General features: G+C 46.9%; 1 protein-coding gene across 3 annotated transcripts; it reads right to left on the bottom strand.

Moving 5' to 3' along the window:
* Positions 1-624: 624 nt before the first annotated feature.
* Positions 625-19,235, bottom strand: AGPAT3 (1-acylglycerol-3-phosphate O-acyltransferase 3). Of its 3 annotated transcripts, none has more exons than XM_075197547.1 (9): positions 19,093-19,235; positions 13,319-13,550; positions 12,576-12,745; positions 10,364-10,525; positions 4,632-4,785; positions 4,317-4,419; positions 3,673-3,748; positions 2,224-2,422; positions 625-2,133 (listed from the first exon to the last, which is right to left on the bottom strand). In XM_075197547.1, exons 2-9 carry the CDS (start codon positions 13,494-13,496, stop codon positions 2,045-2,047), a joined length of 1,131 nt encoding a protein of 376 aa, XP_075053648.1. In that variant the 5' UTR covers positions 13,497-13,550; positions 19,093-19,235; the 3' UTR covers positions 625-2,044. The 3 variants fall into 3 exon arrangements, with proteins under 3 accessions (XP_075053648.1, XP_075053647.1, XP_075053649.1); XM_075197546.1 differs by having other exon boundaries at positions 19,043-19,226; XM_075197548.1 differs by lacking the exon at positions 19,093-19,235 and adding an exon at positions 15,555-16,152.
* Between the last annotated feature and the right edge of the window lie 894 nt (positions 19,236-20,129).

The raw sequence follows: 20,129 nt of genomic DNA on the forward strand, positions 1-20,129 counted from the left end.
CCATACATCAGCTCTGTTCCAGGTGTTGGTTCCCAACACCCAAATCACCCTTGGCAGACAGACATCCCTGGCTCTACATCCATACACTGCACTTAAATCCCCCATCCTATATTCAAATCCACTATCATGCATCCACCTCCAACAACATATGTCCATACACACTAACAACCCTCACTGTATCTCCATAGTTCCATATCATATGTCACACTCCTACACCCTATTCACCACCTCCCCCATATCCTGCACACTCGCATTCCTCCAAGCTATATCCACATCCACCACCCTCTCCATATTCTTCACCTCACCCATATCCGACACTTGCATTCCATTATACATTTATATCCACCACCCTTCACCATATCCCACACTCATTCCACATCTAGCACTCACCACCATGTCCTACACCTCCCCTATATCCCAAAATGACATTCCTCCATTATATATCCACATACACCACCCTCTCCATGTCCTACACCTCCCCCATATCCATAAACCACAATCCATCCAAGCACTAACATATTTCCCCCATGCTCATACACCCAGTTCTAGCACCCCATACATGTCTACATTACCTTCCACACAACATGTAAAATAAGAATTCCTGTTGACAGGTGACACCACAACTTGTTTCATCTCTTTATTTTTACTCCTAACTTCTCTTTACAGGGGAGAGGAAAGTGATCAAACGGGCAGAAACATAAAAGCAACACTATGGCCTTCTCATTCATCTTCCGTGTATGTACAATGTGACATGTACTGTGTCATACACCTTTCGTGTCACTCACACCCGTGTGAACACATAGGATTAACCCCTACATGCAGTATTCTCCTCCCTAGTGGATGATATGTTATATATGATATTAACACGTGAAGTTGTCTGTCTGGCTTGTTATATGCTAACGACATGTTACGATCTAAACCACTAATCCCTGGCAAAGGTGGCCACATACTAGGACACGGACCTCCCGTGCCCTGGAATGATGCTGACCCTTCCCATGCCAGAGACATGAAGTCTCAGGGGTAAGGAGGAAGAGGAGAGCTGCCCAGAGGGTCCAAGGGAGAGAAATGTGGTTGTCGTCAAAGGTCTATACTGGGATCATCTTTAGCAGTCAGGACATTGACTAAAGTCCAACAATGCCTTCAAAAATAACGGAGTGGTTTGTGCGTATACAGAATAAAAACATTAATTCACACACATACACTTGAGCCATTCCTGACTGCAGTGTACTGTGGGTAATGTAGAAATGTATCAGCTGTGGCTCTGTACGTTTCAACAGCGGCAGGCTCCATATTAGGAGGAAGTAGTTCTGCACCAGGGACCGGCTCAGTTTATCTTTATACCAGTGTGACAGGAGCCCCTACTTTCTCTGTGACACTGGGGGGTAGGTGGAGGTGCAACAATGCAGGGTGATAAGCCTCAGTAATACTATGGGAAAAAGTACAAGTGTTGAAGATGTTAGAAGAGTGGAGGTAATACAGAACCATGGATAAAGGAGAGAAGTAGCAGAGGGCATAGAATAAGGGTAATACAGACCCAGCGATAGGAGAAGGAGTGGACACTTTAGAGTAGTGGTTATATGAACTCAGCATTAAGGGGAGGAAGATCACAGGGCATGGAGCAAGGGCAATATACGGGTAGAGAAGTGAGAAGAATAGGGCACCGATATGGGGTAACATAACCAGAGGTAAGGGGAGGAGGAGCAGAAGACAGAGTAGGGGCAATACAGACCCAGAGATAAGAGAAGGAGGACCAGAGGATGGGCGATATACGGATTCACTGATGAGAAGCGAAGAACATAGCATAGGGGTAACAGAACCAAAGATAAGGGGAAGAGGGCAAAGAGTAGGGGTAATATATCCTCTGGTGTTTCGGGTGACCACTGCACAGCTTTTCTTGCACCTATGAAATGGCAGATTCCTATTGGCTTGTAGTGCCAGTCCATCATGGAGGCTCTGAAAGGTAGTTCCTCCCCCTCAGTTCATGTTAGTAAGAAATATAAACCAAGATAAAGTTCAAACTGCCTTAGATACATGGCGTCTGCAGCTAATTCTTCTTCTTCACCTCGCTGTTACCATAACTAGAACCTCGCTCAATCTCAGTCACTCCGATCAGGCGCCGAACAGCAAACGAGGCTAAGAGAAAAGGAAAAACAGGTTAATTACAACAAGAGATACAGCGAACACAAACTGTCCTGACAATGAGACAGAAGAACATCCTGTTACCTGCCCACATGAATCCCATGAAGGAAAGGATAAGAAGTGGAGAACCACTGGCAAAGATGCCGATTGCAAACGAGAACAGGGGCGAGAGGAGAAGTGTTGCCCAGAACAAAAAGTTGAGGAATGTCCAAGGTCGACGGGAGGGCACAATCTGGGTGCCAGGAAATGTTCCCTCTTGGAGGTACTGCTCCTGTAAAGCGTCCTGAAAAAAGGAAAAATATAAGCGATATAACCAGCGTCACATCTACATTTCTATACGACACATCCGACCACAGCATAGTGTTAATATTAAGGTCTGGGTAACTGTATCTAGGTAGGTGCTGGGCACAGTAATTAGGAAGGACTATGCTACTAAACATCAATGTCTAGAAATCTTCACTGCAATGTGAGCTCTCGCTGTGGAATGTGTTTATAGATTGTTTAGGGCTGAGAAGTTTGCCTATCATTCAGCTGTTTGATGCGTGCTCATTTGGTAGGGCCGGAGACTACAGTCTATATCAGTGGTTCCCAAACTTTTGCAGTTCACGGCACCCTTAGAGTCTCCAATTTTTTTCAAGGCACCCCTCCAAAATAATTACTGAGCAGTCCTGTTTTAGAAGTAGTTGGGTCAAAAAATTGTAATAAGTATTTAGGTCAGGACAGAAATACTTATTTAGTTGTATGCAAAAATGCCCCCTCTGCATCCAGACACTCTGCCCCCAGGCACACTGCCCCCTCTGCAGCCCTCTGTCATGCTGCCCCCCTCTGCTTCCCTCTGTCCCCCTCTTCTGCTGCCCTCCGTCCCCCTCCTCTGCTGCCAGCTGTCACGATCCTTCTCCCAGCCACAGAAACTTACCAATCTGCCGGGCGCCGGGACCCAGCAGCCTCCTCTCTCCCGCAGCTGTCACTGAATATCGACGTTAGTGACAGCTGCGGGAGAGAGGAGGCTGCTGGGTCCCGGCGCCGCGCGGATTGGTAAGTTTCTGTTTTATTTCTTTTTTCTATGGCTGGCCTGCGGCACCCCAGTGACAGCGCCGCGGCACCCCAGTGACAGCGCCGCGGCGCACACTTTGGGAACTGCCGGTCTATATACAAACTCTTGTCCTCACTTTGTATTCTATGTTTAAAGGGGCGCTATGAACTATAATTGTTGAAGATTTATCACTGCAGCCATTTAATTTTTCAAATTTATTTGTGTTGTTTGTCAAGGTTCGTGGCTAAATACACAAGCAGTCCCAAAATGCTGTCGTCAATGAGGAATCCCCTTGAAGAATCATCTGTTGTCCTAATGTATCTATCCCCAAGACATACAGTGGCCTCATCTGTCCCTACTTGTTTACTGACCCACTGCTCACCACGTCAGTTCCTGCTATCCCTTAGCACTCAGTCCCTCCCAGAAAGCCAATTCTAGTATCTCAATGCCAGCAGGATGTCTCCTAAGCCCATAATCAATGCCAGTTTCTCTCACTTTACCTTCTCCTGATAGAGTTTATGAAGCCAGTTTGCAGCCTCTTTCTCATCTTCTGGGATCTCTTCTAAAGGGAAACGCCTGAGAGTAGATGAGAGAACAGGGTCCACAAACAAGAAATCAGGCATGAAATGTAAACATGCAAAAAAAAAAAAGACAACAAACAAACAAAACTCAGGAGGCATCTTAATCGAAGCCCCCACCTCCAAACATTAAATGTCCTTTAATCCTGTTTACAACTCCTAAGTACTTAAAGAAAATATCTGTGTGTGTTTAATGTGATTTTTTAGGGTGAGTATTAAATGTCCTATAAGGCTTGGTTGAGATTCTCAAGGTAACACAGGAAAGGCACATGTGGAAGATGAACACTGTGTAGCAGACCCTGGATGAGGTAACAGAGGTTACAGGTGGAAGATTGAAGCAGGAGATGAGGCGTGCGTGTGGAAGACCCTGAATGAGGTGGAGACACAATTATGGACAGGAAAGAAGTATTGTGGGGGCACAGCGTGAGGGACTGAGACACATGTAAATTTCAGTCAACAGACCAGGTAAGGAAAGTTTATCCTGCCAAAAAAAAGTCTGTGGGTTCCTTGTTTCTGGTCTATGTCATCTGTATCTACCATACAATGGGGGCAGGGTTCCATCTCACCTAACACACATATCTGCTTCATATTTCTTGCCATACAAAATTCCTAGTAAGGATGGGTTCTTGTTTCCACGGAAATTCAGCGTCACATCATACACAGCAGAGACTGCAAAAAATGAGGAAGAGCTGGTGAAATAAAGAGTGCAGCCATGTGGGAGTAGGTTAGACAGATAAGTGTGTTATACAGTACATAGGGGACAGATGGCACAAATTGCCAGAATTTGGAATGCAAGAAACTTGTCAGGCAGAAACAAAAGGTGAAATGACATTTAAAGATAACACAGAATAAGGACATATTAGACAGATGTATTGGTTTACCTGTCCCTCTGAGACACTGGACCGCGGTAGTAAATCCACGAGTCCGAGGCAGGAGATGATGTTTGAGACGAGCCAGCCCTTTTTTATCTGCAACCTCCATACTGATTTTATGCTTTGTTTCAGTGAAACGCGTGCCCTCACAGTACAGCAGGAACTATACAGAAAGAGGACAGTGGACACATCAGACCATCTTACTATGGACAGGTCCTTGTTGCAGTTGAGGTATAAAAATGTCCATGAAATAAAACACAATCTGAAGCAGTCTATATAATGTGTAATATCAGCAGCCTCCTAGATTTATCTGCTAAATAAACTTACAGACCCTGTATAAAACTAGTTGTATGACCCATAAAACTGCCATCCTGCAATAGTGGATCTTAAGACCCTATAAGATATTCCACAGAAGACTGAAATCACCTTTCCTTTAAGCACAAGGTATGACCTCAAGATGTTTGTGGGGTTCTAAGCATTAAAAAAGTCCTCCATGCTTCTGTTCACATTAAGTCCTACGACTTATCGTATAAGATGATCTCCATCACCAATCAAGTCTCCAACAAAGATCGTCCTGAAGAAGTACAGCGACGCTAGACCATTTTGATCTAGAACTGCGTTATATTCTTTTGTGTTATTTGTTTTATTGGGTTTTCTATCTATGATATGACTTGGACGGAATCTGAACACATTGAAGGTCACATTCATGCAAAATTCATAAAATTCTGAAGGGTTCACTAAATTTGTAGCACCGCTGTACAACGGCACACACGGGGAGGAGTCAGACACCTCAACAACCTTCCTTACTACCAGTGCAGTCTTCCCTCAATTCTGCAATATTCAATCCTGTTTACACATCCCCACAAAAAGTTTCTTCCAATACTTACAGCTACACTACGGTCACTACACAATTAAACTTCGCCTTCCCTACCGCCCTCTCACACTCTGTCTACGTCACTCCTTTGTGAAAAGTCTCATTTCTATGCTTTCCTATGAACGTGCTCAGTTTACCTCGGGCCTCCAGGACCCCCATGAACTGACCTGGGAACGAGACCTTGGTGAAAACCTACTGAATGAAGAATGGTAAGAGATCCATGAGAATGCTGCCTCCGGCTCTATCTGCGTTGAAATGGAAGAAGATGTCTACAAGGTGTTCGTACCAAAGGAATATGTGCCTTCCAGACTTAAAAATATGCTCCCATTCTTCTGATCGTTGTTGGCGAGTGTGCTCCCAAGAGGGTACTTTGCTTGTTACATGGTGGACATGTCTTAAGCCGGCACGATTCTGGACAAACATCAATAACCTGATACACTCGGTTCTTCAGGTAAATGTGCCTATGGAACCTAAATCTTTTCTCCTACCCCTGGGGGCCCTCCCTCGATGACTAGTCATCAAAACAAGCTAATTAGACATATACTCAGTAGCCCCCCCCATTCCTCCAGACTATAATTTACAGGGTCTGGCAAGTACATTGCTTGGAGTTCATGACCAACATTCTTAATAATTCTTCCAGATCTTTTACCAAGGTATAGAACCCGTGGCTTTCTTTCTTCAAAGCTCGCTCTCCCTTTTCTTGACCCCGCATTCCTCTCTGTCCTCCCTCTCTTCGCTTTTCCCTTTTCCTTCTTGCCCCGCCCATTTAGGAATTGGCCACACCGCCCCTTTCTCCCCTTCTCTTTTCTTTCCCTCCTGTGGCTGGATCGCTTATAAATAACTTATTGTATAAATATATTTCCATTATTAGCACAGTGCGACAATTTATGTAATTGGAAATGTACAGATTTTTGATAATGTGTATTAGAAATGTACCGATTTCAGATGCAGTAGGCATTTGTTTGAGGAAATCCTCATTTAGGCTAGTTAGACCTTTTTCACGTGAAATGACAAACACTTGCTTTAGCCTAAATACACCACAGAAGATTGTTACCTTCCTTTCATGTGTATTTTTCATCCTGTATCTTAGAACCTGTGTGAATAATGCAGCCAGCAAGTTTTAGGATATCAGATTGGTGTAAATTTTGTTCTGAATTTTGGATCTGAAAAGCAGCAACTAGACCACCCTTATGGTCCCTGGACTCTATTTGCTTGTCCAAGCAGCTATGGTTCAGTCCAAAACTTAAAAACAGAACATTTGGCTGTTAATGTTCCTGCAGGATGCGCTTACTCCCCCAACCTGTCCATTATTATTATTTATCATTTGTTTATGAGGTACCACAAAGGGTAAAAGGGTCCGCAGCGCTGTACGTAGAGCATGAGACAACAGTACACAGCATATAGGCATTACAAAGACAAAGTGTCATAAGTAGACAAAGTTCCAAATACAAAAAGTAAGTTGAAAAAGTATAAAAATGATAGGCCAAGCAGAGAACAGGTGCACAGGTAAAGAGGCAAGAGTGGCTACCAGTGCACAGATAGAGTGAGGTGAGGAGTGATGAAAGGAGGCTGAATCTGTGTGGGCACCACTAACAGGATCAGGGCAATGAGGGAAATGTAAAGGCAAGGGAGAATAGGAGTAAAGTGATGAAAAAGAGGGGGGAGATGGGTAAAGGAAAACAAGAGGAAGAGGACACAAAGATAGAAGGCCCTGCTCAAGGGAGCTTACAATCCAAAGGAGAAGGGGAGACCGACAAGAGACACAAAGAAGGAACATAAGATGAGGGAACAAGGTCTGTAAGGTAAGAGATGAACAAGAGAGAGAAGGTGCGGAGGGAGACGGAGGAAGAGGGAGGGGGAGGTAGAGTAAAGGGAGTGTAGAGGGATGGTGAAGAGGGTTAGAGGAGGGCAGGGTTAGATGGAGGGAGGAGAGGCTAATCTGAACAGATGGATTTTGAGGGAGCGTTTAAAGTTAGGCAGGCTGGGAGAAAGCCTGATGGAATGGGGAAGATCGCTCCAAAGAAGGGGGGAAGCATGGGAGAAATCTTGAGTGTGGGAGTGAGAGGTGGTGAGCAGTTAAGAGGTGAGGCCGCAGTCGTTAGAAGACCGTAGAGGGCAAGGAGTATGAGTGGAGATGAGGTTGGAGAGGTAGGGAGCAGTGGAGTTGGTCGGGCTGCAGCGTTCAGTACAGATTAAAGAGGAGCGAGACGGGTGCGAGGGAGTCCAGTAAGGAGGAGGTTGCAGTAATCCAGTTGGGAGATAAGGAGAGTGGATGAGAGTTTTGGTGGCATCAGTGGAGAGGAAGGGTCTGACCCTGGATATATTGCGGAGATAGAAGTGGCAGGATTGGGCAAGGGATTGTATGTGGGGGTTGAAGAGGAGGGAGAAGTCAAGGGTGACCCCTAGGCAGCGAACTTCAAATGAAAAGATGAGAGTAGAAGCAATGGTGATGGAGAGGGAAGGAGGGGAGGAGTCTCTCGAGGGTTGGGAAGACTAGTTTAGATTTGGCCATATTGAGTTTGAGGAAATGTTGGGACATCCAGGAAGAAATGGCAGAGAGGCAGCAGCACACCTTATTGAGGATGGAAGGGGAGAGGACAGGTAGATTTGGGTGTTTATCAACGTAGAGGTGGTACTGGAGGCAGAAGATCACCCAGTGAAGTGGTGTACAAAGAAGTGCAGAGGTCCAAGAATGAAGCCCTGAGGGACTCCTGCGGGAAGAGGGCAAGGGGCAGAAGAGGAGCCAGAGGAAGAGACAGAGAAGGAGCAGTTAGAGATATAGGAAGTGAACCAGGAGAGGACAGTGTCAGAAAGGCCAAAGGAGCAAAGGGTGTTAAGGAGGAGAGGGTGATCGACAGTATCAAAGGCTGCAGAAAGGTCCAAGAGGATGAGAAGGGAGTAGTGGCCTTTAGATTTGGCAGATAAAAGATTATCAGTGACTTTAGCTAGGGCGGTTTCTGTGGAGTGAAGTAGTTTAGAGACAAAGGGGAGGAGAGAGATAGAACGGTAATTGGATGCTGCAGCAGTTGTACATACTAACAGTAAGTGTATATGGCTCCTGATGAAGGACCCCGGATGTGGCAGCGATACCTTCCTGCATCCAGGGGCACCACATCTGTGAGTTGTCAGCGAGTTATGGACATCAGTGAGCCAAATACAGAGTGGTAACCCTTCCCAACTATTGTCGAACTACAAGTACCAGCATGCAGCTGCTGGAAAGTCAGATATGAACCATGAAGGTAAAACACAAAGCTTCAGTGGAATGGCAGGGTAGCACTGAACCACGGATTATCACCACACACACACACACACACACACTACAGACAGCTGAAGCCCTCTCACAGAATTAAGACAGTGTCCTGATGGGATCTCATACAGGTCAAAAAGCGGATTCTGCATTTAGTCCCTGGCCCCGCGACTGCATACAATCTGCAACAGTGGAGTCCTATTACTGAGGAAATATTTAGTATTTTATATCAGCGCAGTAATACACATCCTTCTTTAGTCTTACTCAGTTTAATACCAGGGCAAGACTTATTACTAATAAGTACAATACCACGCTTAACATAAACAAAAGACGTTTGAAAAGAGATAATATGAGGTAGGGAATTAAACAATGTATACAATTTGCTTGTTGTGTATCCAAAGCAGCTAATGAACCTTCACTCAGCCATCACCCCCTACTGACCCCTATACACACCGCCAGCCATCACCCCCTACTGACCCCTATACACCGCCAGCCATCACCCCCTACTGACCCCTATACACCGCCAGCCATCACCCCCTACTGACCCCTATACACCGCCAGCCATCACCCCCTACTGACCCCTATACACACCGCCAGCCATCACCCCCTACTGACCCCTATACACACCGCCAGCCATCACCCCCTACTGACCCCTATACACACCGCCAGCCATCACCCCCTACTGACCCCTATACACACCGCCAGCCATCACCCCCTACTGACCCCTATACACACCGCCAGCCATCACCCCCTACTGACCCCTATACACACCGCCAGCCATCACCCCCTACTGACCCCTATACACACCGCCAGCCATCACCCCCTACTGACCCCTATACACACCGCCAGCCATCACCCCCTACTGACCCCTATACACACCGCCAGCCATCACCCCCTACTGACCCCTATACACACCGCCAGCCATCACCCCCTACTGACCCCTATACACCGCCAGCCATCACCCCCTACTGACCCCTATACACACCGCCAGCCATCACCCCCTACTGACCCCTATACACACCGCCAGCCATCACCCCCTACTGACCCCTATACACACCGCCAGCCATCACCCCCTACTGACCCCTATACACCGCCAGCCATCACCCCCTACTGACCCCTATACACCGCCAGCCATCACCCCCTACTGACCCCTATACACCGCCAGCCATCACCCCTACTGACCCCTATACACACCGCCAGCCATCACCCCCTACTGACCCCTATACACACCGCCAGCCATCACCCCCTACTGACCTCTATACACCGCCAGCCATCACCCCCTACTGACCCGTATACACACCGCCAGCCAGCACTCCAGCGCCCAACATGTGATTACAATTTGTAGCCTGTCAGTGACTGAGTCCCAAGTTCCTGCTATCATCTACTGTACTGAACCCTCCACAAAACTGCCAATATTTAACAAGATGTTATAATCTGCTTTATTAAGTCCATTAACAATAAATACATCAAATCAGATATGGGAAATTTGCAGTAAGTTACAAATTGAGTGCAAATAAATGTGTCTCACTGAAAGTGAGCAGTGTATAAATGTTACCATCATGATGCTGGTGTTTCTTCAAAACCCAAGCCCACGAGGCGGTATCTAGAACTAGCACTCACCCACATATACTCCGGGTAGTCTCGCAAGCTATGAAGTCCTTGGAGGACGGTATCTCTGTCTTCTTCCCATTTGCGTTTGCAGAAGACGATTTCCAGAAAGTACCATGTCCATCCAATGAGCGGAACCATGAGAAGCTCTTTCTTTGCAAGGACTTTTGAGCTCTGTGGGATTGAATTAAAAGAAGAATAAGAAGAAAACTTTAGATTGAATGACACAAACTATCTATCCGATAGACCGTAATAAGAGTGTGAGAGGAAGAGAAGACAATGGGGGGTATTCAATTGTTAGCGAGATGCGTTAAAATTTCGCGCTCAAAAAAACAAAAAAAAACCGCTCGTTTTTTCCTGTTCGAGCGCGCGTTTAAAAAAAAAACCAAAAACCCCTCAATTCAATTGTTTTTTTGCATGCACCCCCTCGCGCTCTATTATTGGTCCTAGTGAGTTTGAAATGGTTAAGGCACTCATTTTACTATAAAAAAATAAAAGTAAATTAATGCAATCAAGAATGGCCCCAGCACTGCAAAGGAGATTGGGCCCCTACACTGCAATCAAGAAGGGCCCCAGCACTGCAAAGGAGATTGGGCCCCCACACTGCAATGAAGAAGGGCCCCAGCACTGCAAGCAACAATGGCCCCCCCTGTACAGCAGAATTAAAGATTTTACAAGGAGGTACATTTTTTGAAATTTACAAACATTTGAACACTGGCCAAGCATGGACATTTGTAAGGTACAAATATTTGTGGGACAGTGGGCAAGCCGGACCTTTCTTCGAAGGTAAAAATATTTGTTGGGACTTTGCGTAAACGAGTGTGTGTAAGTAAAGTATCATAAAACTGAGGATTTCGTCCATGGTTAGTATTTTTTTTAATTAAAATCTATGGTGTACATGAGGGTGTTTACTGTATTTCTTGGGGTTTTATTATTTTTAATAAAGATTTGTGGTTGGAATGAGGGTGTTGTGCTTTTATTTAACATTTTGCTTTATGGAACTACATATTCACAGCCAGCCGTGGGTGTAAGAGCATGTTGGCACTTGTGGTTCTACTACAAGTGCAAACATGCCCTGGGTGCTATGGGTACGCTGGTGCTTGTAGTTAGACAAGTAGCAGCATGCCCACACTATTTAGGACAACATGGCTGGCTGGGACATGTAGTTCCACAAGTAAAAACAATTTTTTTATTTTTTTTTCATACAAAATCCCCATTTATTACCCTACTACCCAGAGCCCAGAGGTAGTAGGAAGAGCCCTAGTGCTATCGGCACTGGCCTGGGTGTCCCTAGGGGGGTGGCCCGCTTACATTTTTCAGCGGACCACAATCCCTAGGGAATCCAGGCCAGCGTTGAGCAGTCTGTGGGTGTTTAGTCATTATGGCTGTGGGACCCAAACTGCGTTCCCCCCCCCCCCCTGTTATAGTGCCTATCACCCCTGGTTTGCCTAGTGCTGGTTCAAAGAAATTAGGGGGAACCCTACGTCAAATTTTTCACACATCAATAGCCTGCCAGCACTAGGGCGAAGACTAAATAGAGTGGGGAGCAAACGATTTTGCTTTTAAAAAAATAAATAAAAAAACATGATACTTTTTGGCACAACCACCCCCCACCTTAAAAACAAAAAAATAATATAAAAAAAGTTTTAAATACATGCACCACTATGGTTTTTTCTAAAGGGGGAAATTTCCAAAAATTATTAATTATTATACTCTTTTTTTAGGTTACTTTTATGAACTTTTACGCCTATTTTCTCAGTTTAATGTATATTTTTCTTAACTTAATAAAAAAATTTTTTCTTTGAGCAGACCATGGAGCTACGAGATAAAACAGCATATTTGCCTTTTTCACACTCGGCGTTAAAAAACAATTGAATAGCTTTTTCCGCTAAGGGTTCGCAGCCAGCCTATACTTTAACATTGACAAACGCTTGGAGCGCGATAACACCGTTTCGGTAGAAAAAAAAAAAAAGATTAGAATTGCGTGAGAAGTTTTTGCGATCGAAAATAAGGTAAAATAGCAAAAAAATGACTTTTCACGCTCGAACTTCCAAACTCGCTAACAATTGAATACCCCCCAATGTGTCTCCATTTACAGCGAGAAATCCACTGATGTGGAACAGAGAACTGAGACAGATGTGTGGGAGGAAAGGCCATCTATGGAGGTGTGCTGGAATGTGTGACGTTTCAGGGCATACATGCCATAGTATGCCAATGCGCTCACCCCTAATACTCCAAAGCGTTCACACATGGTCCAACCGCACAGGAAGTCAATCTCAAAATTGTGATTGAGAATGATAATGACATGCTCCTTTCCAAAGTGATCCACAGTCTGCTGGTCTGTGAAGAGGGTACACTGCGTACCAGACCACCACTCCAACAGCATCACCAGCTCTAGAGGAAGAGAACCATTGGTACAATATATTCCATCTACAAGTATGGTGATACGAACAAACCCTAAACCGGTTAGAGTGCGAATGTTTGGAACCGTGGCGTTACGATAACTTTAGGTGCCCATACAGGTTACCGTGTGGTAGCCAATAATTAAGCCTTTATAGAGATAACAGACCTCAAATATTTATCCATGTTGCCACGTTTCATGGATGGTGTTAGGATTGTAATGCAGTGTAACATTATATTGCATGGGATTGTGTGCACAATGTACAATTGCTCTAGATAAAGACACAACTGTGCTCGGTTCAAAGTACAAATTCGACTGAACCTAAGGGAGTTACTACAGGCCACTGTCGTCGTAATTAATCTCTTTCATTCCCAAGTCCACAGATAGTTTCTGGGGGAAAAAATACACATTTTCCAGACAGTTATTAAACCCCCAAATACTGTTCTAGACTCAAAAACAACGCAGCTTTACCTGCCCTCCTAGAGAGCGCAGCGACAGCAGAGACTGAATGGACAGTCACAAACATCTCGTAAATTGAGGAGGATGGCACAGTAGGTGGTACTCACGGCTCCATAGAGAGTATGCCAGCCGGCAGTTGACCCTGCGGTAGAGCTGCTTGTTGACGCCCCACAGTGGAAGAGTGCAGAGCTGCAGGAAGTTGATGATGAGGCCACTTATCACAAAGACAAATCCAATAAGCAGATGGACCACAAACTGAGTCTTCAGAAACCCCCAGAAACCCATTCTGCAACCAGCACTCAGTGCCGCTTACACGGACCCTCACTCAATGCCACCGTCCTGAAGAGACATATGTAGAACAAGCATTAGGAGTGTGGGAGTAACAATCTACCTACATAGAGAACACTGGGGAAGGCTGTGTGAATAGGGAGTGTTGAATGTTAGGGAAAGAGGGGGTGATATCAGTGTGTGAAAATAATAAAAAAAAAAAAAAAAAAACAGATTTTGATTTCAATCAGATTTGTTTTGATTTTTAAAAAAATATCAAGTAAACAAATAAACCAAGTAAAACAATAATACAAAGTTCTTTTAAAATACTGTATATTTAATATATTGAATTTAAATGACTTGACAGTGTCACCAATCATGACAACATCAGAGGTATGCAGAATATAATCTCTGAACGCACAGCACTTTGAACCTTGGAAGTGGGTGGCCTACAGCAGCAGCCTACAGCGGGTTCCACTCCTGTCAGCTAAGAGAAAACTGAGCCTACACCATAACTGGACAGTTGAAGTTTGGAAGAACGTCTGGTCTGACGAGTATTTCTGATGCGACTTGGTTGGATCAGACTTGGGCGTACACAACATGGATCCATCCTGCCTAACGGTGTGGGCTGGTGATAGTGGTGGTTTAATTGTATGAGGAATGTCTTCTTGGCACACATTAGGCCCTTTAATAAAAATTGAGCATTGTTTAAATACCACAGCCTACCCGAGTATTGTTGCCGACCATGTGCATCCCTATGGTCATAAAATACCCATCATCTAACACAGGGGTAGGCAACCTGCGGCTCTCCAGGTGTTGTGAAACTACAAATCCCAGCATGCCTTGCCATCTATCTGCTGGTTAGCTACTGGCAAAGCATGCTGGGACTTGTATTTTCACAACACCTGGAGAGCCGCAGGTTACCTACCCCTGATCTAACAGATACTTCCCGCAGGATGATGCGCCATGTCGCAAAGCATCTCATCCCAAGCTGGTTCCATGAACATGACAATGAGGTCAGTGTACTCCAATGTCCCCCACAGTCACCACATCTCAGTAAACGACAGCACATGTGGGTGGAACAGGCGATTTGTAGCCAGAATGTGCAGCCGACAAATCTGCAGAAACTGCCTGATCTTAGGTCACCATGGACCAGGAACTCTAAGAAATAAAACATTATTGAATCCATGCCAAGCATACATACCCCCCCACCCCCACCATAGTAAAGCTGCAGACCCATTTCTGTCCCGCCAACACGTGTGTATGTAGAATGAGGACAAACCTCACATCATCATCACAGGGGGAATATTCCTACACTGCAGACTGCTCCACAATCCAACGGCTGGGCCTTATATCAGTACCTCTACATGTGTGGATGGCATCATGGCAGTGATTTGTGTGGATATTTATAGGTTAAGCACTAAAGAACTAGAGAGAGCACAAGGAAAGGTGAGGAAAGGCTGCGAGTAAACAATGAGGTGTCCCAGGAATAGTATATAAAAGATACAAGTCTATAATGATACACTGTGTATTCTGTTATTAGCACTATAGCGAGATCTATATATATATATGCACATCTCAGTGTCAGCCATTCTTCTAATATAGGATCAAGGTGCACTTATATACCATCATGTCTGCTGGTGTAGGAGGAAGTACAGACCATCTCCAATGCACAAACATATCTACGCTGGTAGGTGGGCCCAGGGTCTCCTGCAGATGTTCCGTAGTAATCCGGAGACTATCAATGTGTAGTAGAAGGAAGGAGCAAAAAGATCATCATCTATATTCAATTGCATCTAATTCAGAAACTCACCAGACACTAATACACTGCTCTGCCTTATTATACAAATACACAGCTGGAAAGCACAGAGGGAAGCTATTAAAAACAAAACATTTTTAGTAAAAGTTGCAAGAGTGCATATAGAAGAGTCATCTGAAGGTAGACAACACATTTAATTATGGAAGCCAAGAACCACCATTAAGGTGAGGAGCCCAGTGGGGTGTTCCTGCATCACACTAATCAGGTGGGGAGGGGATAATACACTGCAGCTCTCTACATATAAACATTACACTCACCAGTACAGGTAGTATAACAGGGCTAGTGCAAACAGTGTGGCACACACCCCAGAGAACAAGCAGACTGCAGACTGATTGGCCAACATACTAGGAACAAAAATGACAGTGTTGGAAAGGAGCAGCGATCCCGCACAGCCTGCTGGAACAGAGCAGCGATCCCGCACAGCCTGCTGGAACAGAGCAGCGATCCCGCACAGCCTGCTGGAACAGAGCAGCGATCCCGCACAGCCTGCTGGTCTCAGGTTACAGGGCCACTCTCCATCCAGTACATGAAATATCTAATCCTTGTCTTCCAGTAACGAGGGTCTTGTCCTGTGGACTCAGAAGGTCATTCTGGATCTTAAATCTCTCCCTTCTCTCCTGTTTGCAGAGTGTCCAGATCTCCTCTAGATAGGAGAGAGTGAAGCTTCTGGATTATCACTTTTTACAGGGGGCTACTGAACAGATATGGGGTGCCTGCTGGGGTCTATTGCTGTGTGATCTCCTTCAGGTTACACCACAGAGACATGACAGGTAAGACTCTTGCTAAATCCCGACAATCCCTGAGGATTAAGCTTGTTAGGAATAGATATGCAGAGTCAGCAGAAGCTAGAAAGATGGAACAATCAACAAACCGTAACCCCCCCCCCCTCCCCCCCATTTGCCAATAAACAAAAAAAAAATCTGATGAGGGGTAACACAGTAACAGGACATGGAAAAAGGAGGCTAAATGGAGAAGTGAAATGATAAACAAGGCAGTTCTTAACCCAGGAGAACCTTAAATCTGATAATCAGATTAAGGAACAAGAACAGATCATGCAGGCACAAGAACAGCAAGCCATGCACAGAAACAACGACCCACAAACTCATTGGGTACAGGAGGGAATCAGTTCCTGTCTCTTCATCACGTAATCTTCCAGCATTTATCTTCTCCTGACGGAACCTGGGGAAGGAAGCTCCTGTGGCAGCATGCCTCCGGGTTCTAAATAATGCAAGCACCCACTGAATAATGCACAGGACAGGTAATAGTGTCCTATACTGCTACTGTTTCCATTTACATGAGACACCATGCACAAGGGCTGGAGGAAAGATCAACTCCAAATCAGACAGGAGGAGTGACTGAGCATGGAGAGCAAAGTGTGCACTATATGTACACTCACACTATGATCATATAGAGATAAAATACAGGCTTATTCCTTCATCTCTCCCCCTCCCATCCCCTTCCCTCACCCCTCCACCTCCTATCCTCCTTACTCCCTCACCCCTCCACCTCCTAACCCCCCCTTACCTCCCCCCTCCTATTCCTCCCCCCCTACCTCACCCCTCCACCTCCTAACCCCTCCCTCACACACTCACCCTTTGACCTCCTAACGCCCCCTTCCCTCACCCCTCCACCTCGTAACCCCCCTTCCTCATTTACTTACCCCTCCACCTGCTATCCTAACCCCTCCATCTCATATCCCCCCCTCAAACTACTATCCCCCCTCCACCACCCATTCTCCCTCACACACTCACCCCTCCACCTTCTATCCCCCCCTACATCATACACTCACCCCTCCACCTCCTATCCCCCCTACCTCACACACTCACCCCCCCTACCTCACATATTCACCCCTCCACCTCCTATCCCCCCTACCTCACACACTCACCCCTCCACCTCCAATACCCCCTACCTCATACACTAACCCCTCCAACTCCTATCCCCCCTCCCTCATACACTAACCCCTCCACCTCCTATCCCCCCTCCCTCACCCCTCCACCTGCTATCCTAACCCCTCCTATCCTTCCCCTCCTCCCTCTCACCCCTCCACCTCCTTCTCACCCCTCCACCTACTATCCTTTTACACACACAAATCATCTACCTCCTATCCCCCCCTACCTCACCCCTCCTCCTATCCCCCCTACCTCACACACTCACCCCTCTTCCTCCTATCCCCCCTACCTCACACACTCACCCCTCCTCCTATCCCCCCTACCTCACACACTCACCCCTCCTCCTCCTCCTATCCCCCCTACCTCACACTCACCCCTCCTCCTCCTCCTATACCCCCCTACCTCACACACTCACCCCTCCTCCTCCTATACCCCCCTACCTCACACACTCACCTCTCCTCCTCCTATCCCCCCTACCTCACCCCTCCTCCTCCTACCTCACCCCTCCTCCTCCTATTCCCCCCTACCTAACCCCTCCTCCTATTCCCCCCTACCTCACCCCTCCTCCTCCTATCCCCCCCTACCTCACACACTCACCCCTCCTCCTCCTATCCCCCCTACCTCACACACTCACCCCTCCTCCTATCCCCCCCTACCTCACACACTCACCCCTCCTCCTATCCCCCCCTACCTCACACTCACCCCTCCTCCTCCTCCTATACCCCCCTACCTCACACACTCACCCCTCCTCCTCCTATACCCCCCTACCTCACACACTCACCTCTCCTCCTCCTATCCCCCCTACCTCACCCCTCCTCCTACCTCACCCCTCCTATTCCCCCCTACCTAACCCCTCCTCCTATTCCCCCCTACCTCACCCCTCCTCCTCCTATCCCCCCCTACCTCACACACTTACCCCTCCTCCTCCTATCCCCCCCTACCTCACCCCTCCTCCTCCTCCTCCTATCCCCCCCTACCTCACCCCTCCACCTTCAATCCCTCCCCCCTCCACCTTCAATCCCTCCCCCTACCTCACCCCTCCTCCTCCAATCCCCCCCTACCTCACACACTCACCCCTCCTCCTCCTATCCCCCCCCTACCTCACCCCTCCTCCTCCAATCCCCCCTACCTCACACACTCACCCCTCCTCCTCCTATCCCCCCCCTACCTCACCCCTCCTCCTCCAATCCCCCCTACCTCACACACTCACCCCTCCTCCTATCCCCCCTACCTCACCCCTCCTCCTATCCCCCCTACCTCACCCCTCCTCCTATCCCCCCCTACCTCACCCCTCCTCCTATCCCCCCCTACCTCACCCCTCCTCCTATCCCCCCCTACCTCACCCCTCCACCTTCAATCCCTCCCCCTACCTCACACACTCACCCCTCCTCCTCCAATCCCCCCCTACCTCACACACTCACCCCTCCTCCTCCTCCAATCCCCCCCTACCTCACACACTCACCCCTCCTCCTCCTCCAATCCCCCCTACCTCACACACTCACCCCTCCTCCTCCTCCTCCAATCCCCCCCTACCTCACACACTCACCCCTCCTCCTCCTCCAATCCCCCCCTACCTCACACACTCACCCCTCCTCCTCCTCCAATCCCCCCCTACCTCACACACTCACCCCTCCTCCAATCCCCCCTACCTCACACACTCACCCCTCCTCCTCCAATCCCCCCTACCTCACACACTCACCCCTCCTCCTCCTCCAATCCCCCCCTACCTCACACACTCACCCCTCCTCCAATCCCCCCTACCTCACACACTCACCCCTCCTCCTCCAATCCCCCCCTACCTCACACACTCACCCCTCCTCCTCCTCCTCCAATCCCCCCCTACCTCACACACTCACCCGTCCTAATGTCTCCCCTAGCCACAAACTCAGACTTCTGCGTTCCTCACCTCCACGTCCTGGGTCCAAGAACAAGTGACACCATATAACCGGAAATCCCACCTTCAGAAGCCGGGCCACAACCGGAAACTCACGGTGCACGTGGAGAACTCACCAATCAACGGTAACCGTGTAACTCCACCCACTTCACAATCCCTTAGCAGTCTCACTAGGCCACGCCCACCCACGGGAAAGCGCAGTGACAGTAACCACGCCCACACAGGCTGACAGAACGGGGCCGGGAAATCTGTCTGTCAACATGTGACTGAGCGCTCATTGGCTGTCAGCCGCTGTGACTGCCGGGAGTTGTAGTTTTCCTCAGGTGCGTCAGACAGTCCAAGTGTATATAGTGTATATAACTCATCTGCTGCCTATAATATTATATATATATATACTACCTCAGAGAGAGACCGGTGACCCCATATAATATTATATATATATATATCACACAGTTACCTCAGAGCAGTGTACAGTCAGTGTATAGATAATAATACAGAGGAGTCTGGTGACCCCATATAATATTATATATATAACACACAGTTACCTCAGAGCATTGTACAGTCAGTGTATAGATAATAATACAGAGGAGACCGGTGACCCCATATAATATTATATATATAACACACAGTTACCTCAGAGCATTGTACAGTCAGTGTATAGATAATAATACAGAGGAGACCGGTGACCCCATATAATATTATATATATAACACACAGAGTTACCTCAGAGCATTGTACAGTCAGTGTATAGATAATAATACAGAGGAGTCTGGTGACCCCATATAATATTATATATATAACACACAGTTACCTCAGAGCAGTGTACAGTCAGTGTATAGATAATAATACAGAGGAGACCGGTGACCCCATATAATATTATATATATAACACACAGAGTTACCTCAGAGCATTGTACAGTCAGTGTATAGATAATAATACAGAGGAGTCTGGTGACCCCATATAATATTATATATATAACACACAGTTACCTCAGAGCAGTGTACAGTCAGTGTATAGATAATAATACAGAGGAGACCGGTGACCCTATA

This window comes from Mixophyes fleayi, chromosome 2 (genome assembly GCF_038048845.1).
Source record: "Mixophyes fleayi isolate aMixFle1 chromosome 2, aMixFle1.hap1, whole genome shotgun sequence".
Taxonomy (NCBI): domain Eukaryota; kingdom Metazoa; phylum Chordata; class Amphibia; order Anura; family Limnodynastidae; genus Mixophyes; species Mixophyes fleayi.

Coding starts and splice junctions, on each gene's coding strand:
- AGPAT3 (XM_075197547.1), bottom strand. CDS start 13,496: ATGGGTTTCTGGGGGTTTCTGAAGACTCAGTTTGTGGTCCATCTGCTT. Junction 12,746..13,318: donor GGCATACTCTCTATGGAGCC/GTGAGTACCACC, acceptor CTCTTCCTCTAG/AGCTGGTGATGCTGTTGGAG. Junction 3,749..4,316: donor GAAGCAGATATGTGTGTTAG/GTGAGATGGAAC, acceptor ATCTACTCTCAG/GCGTTTCCCTTTAGAAGAGA.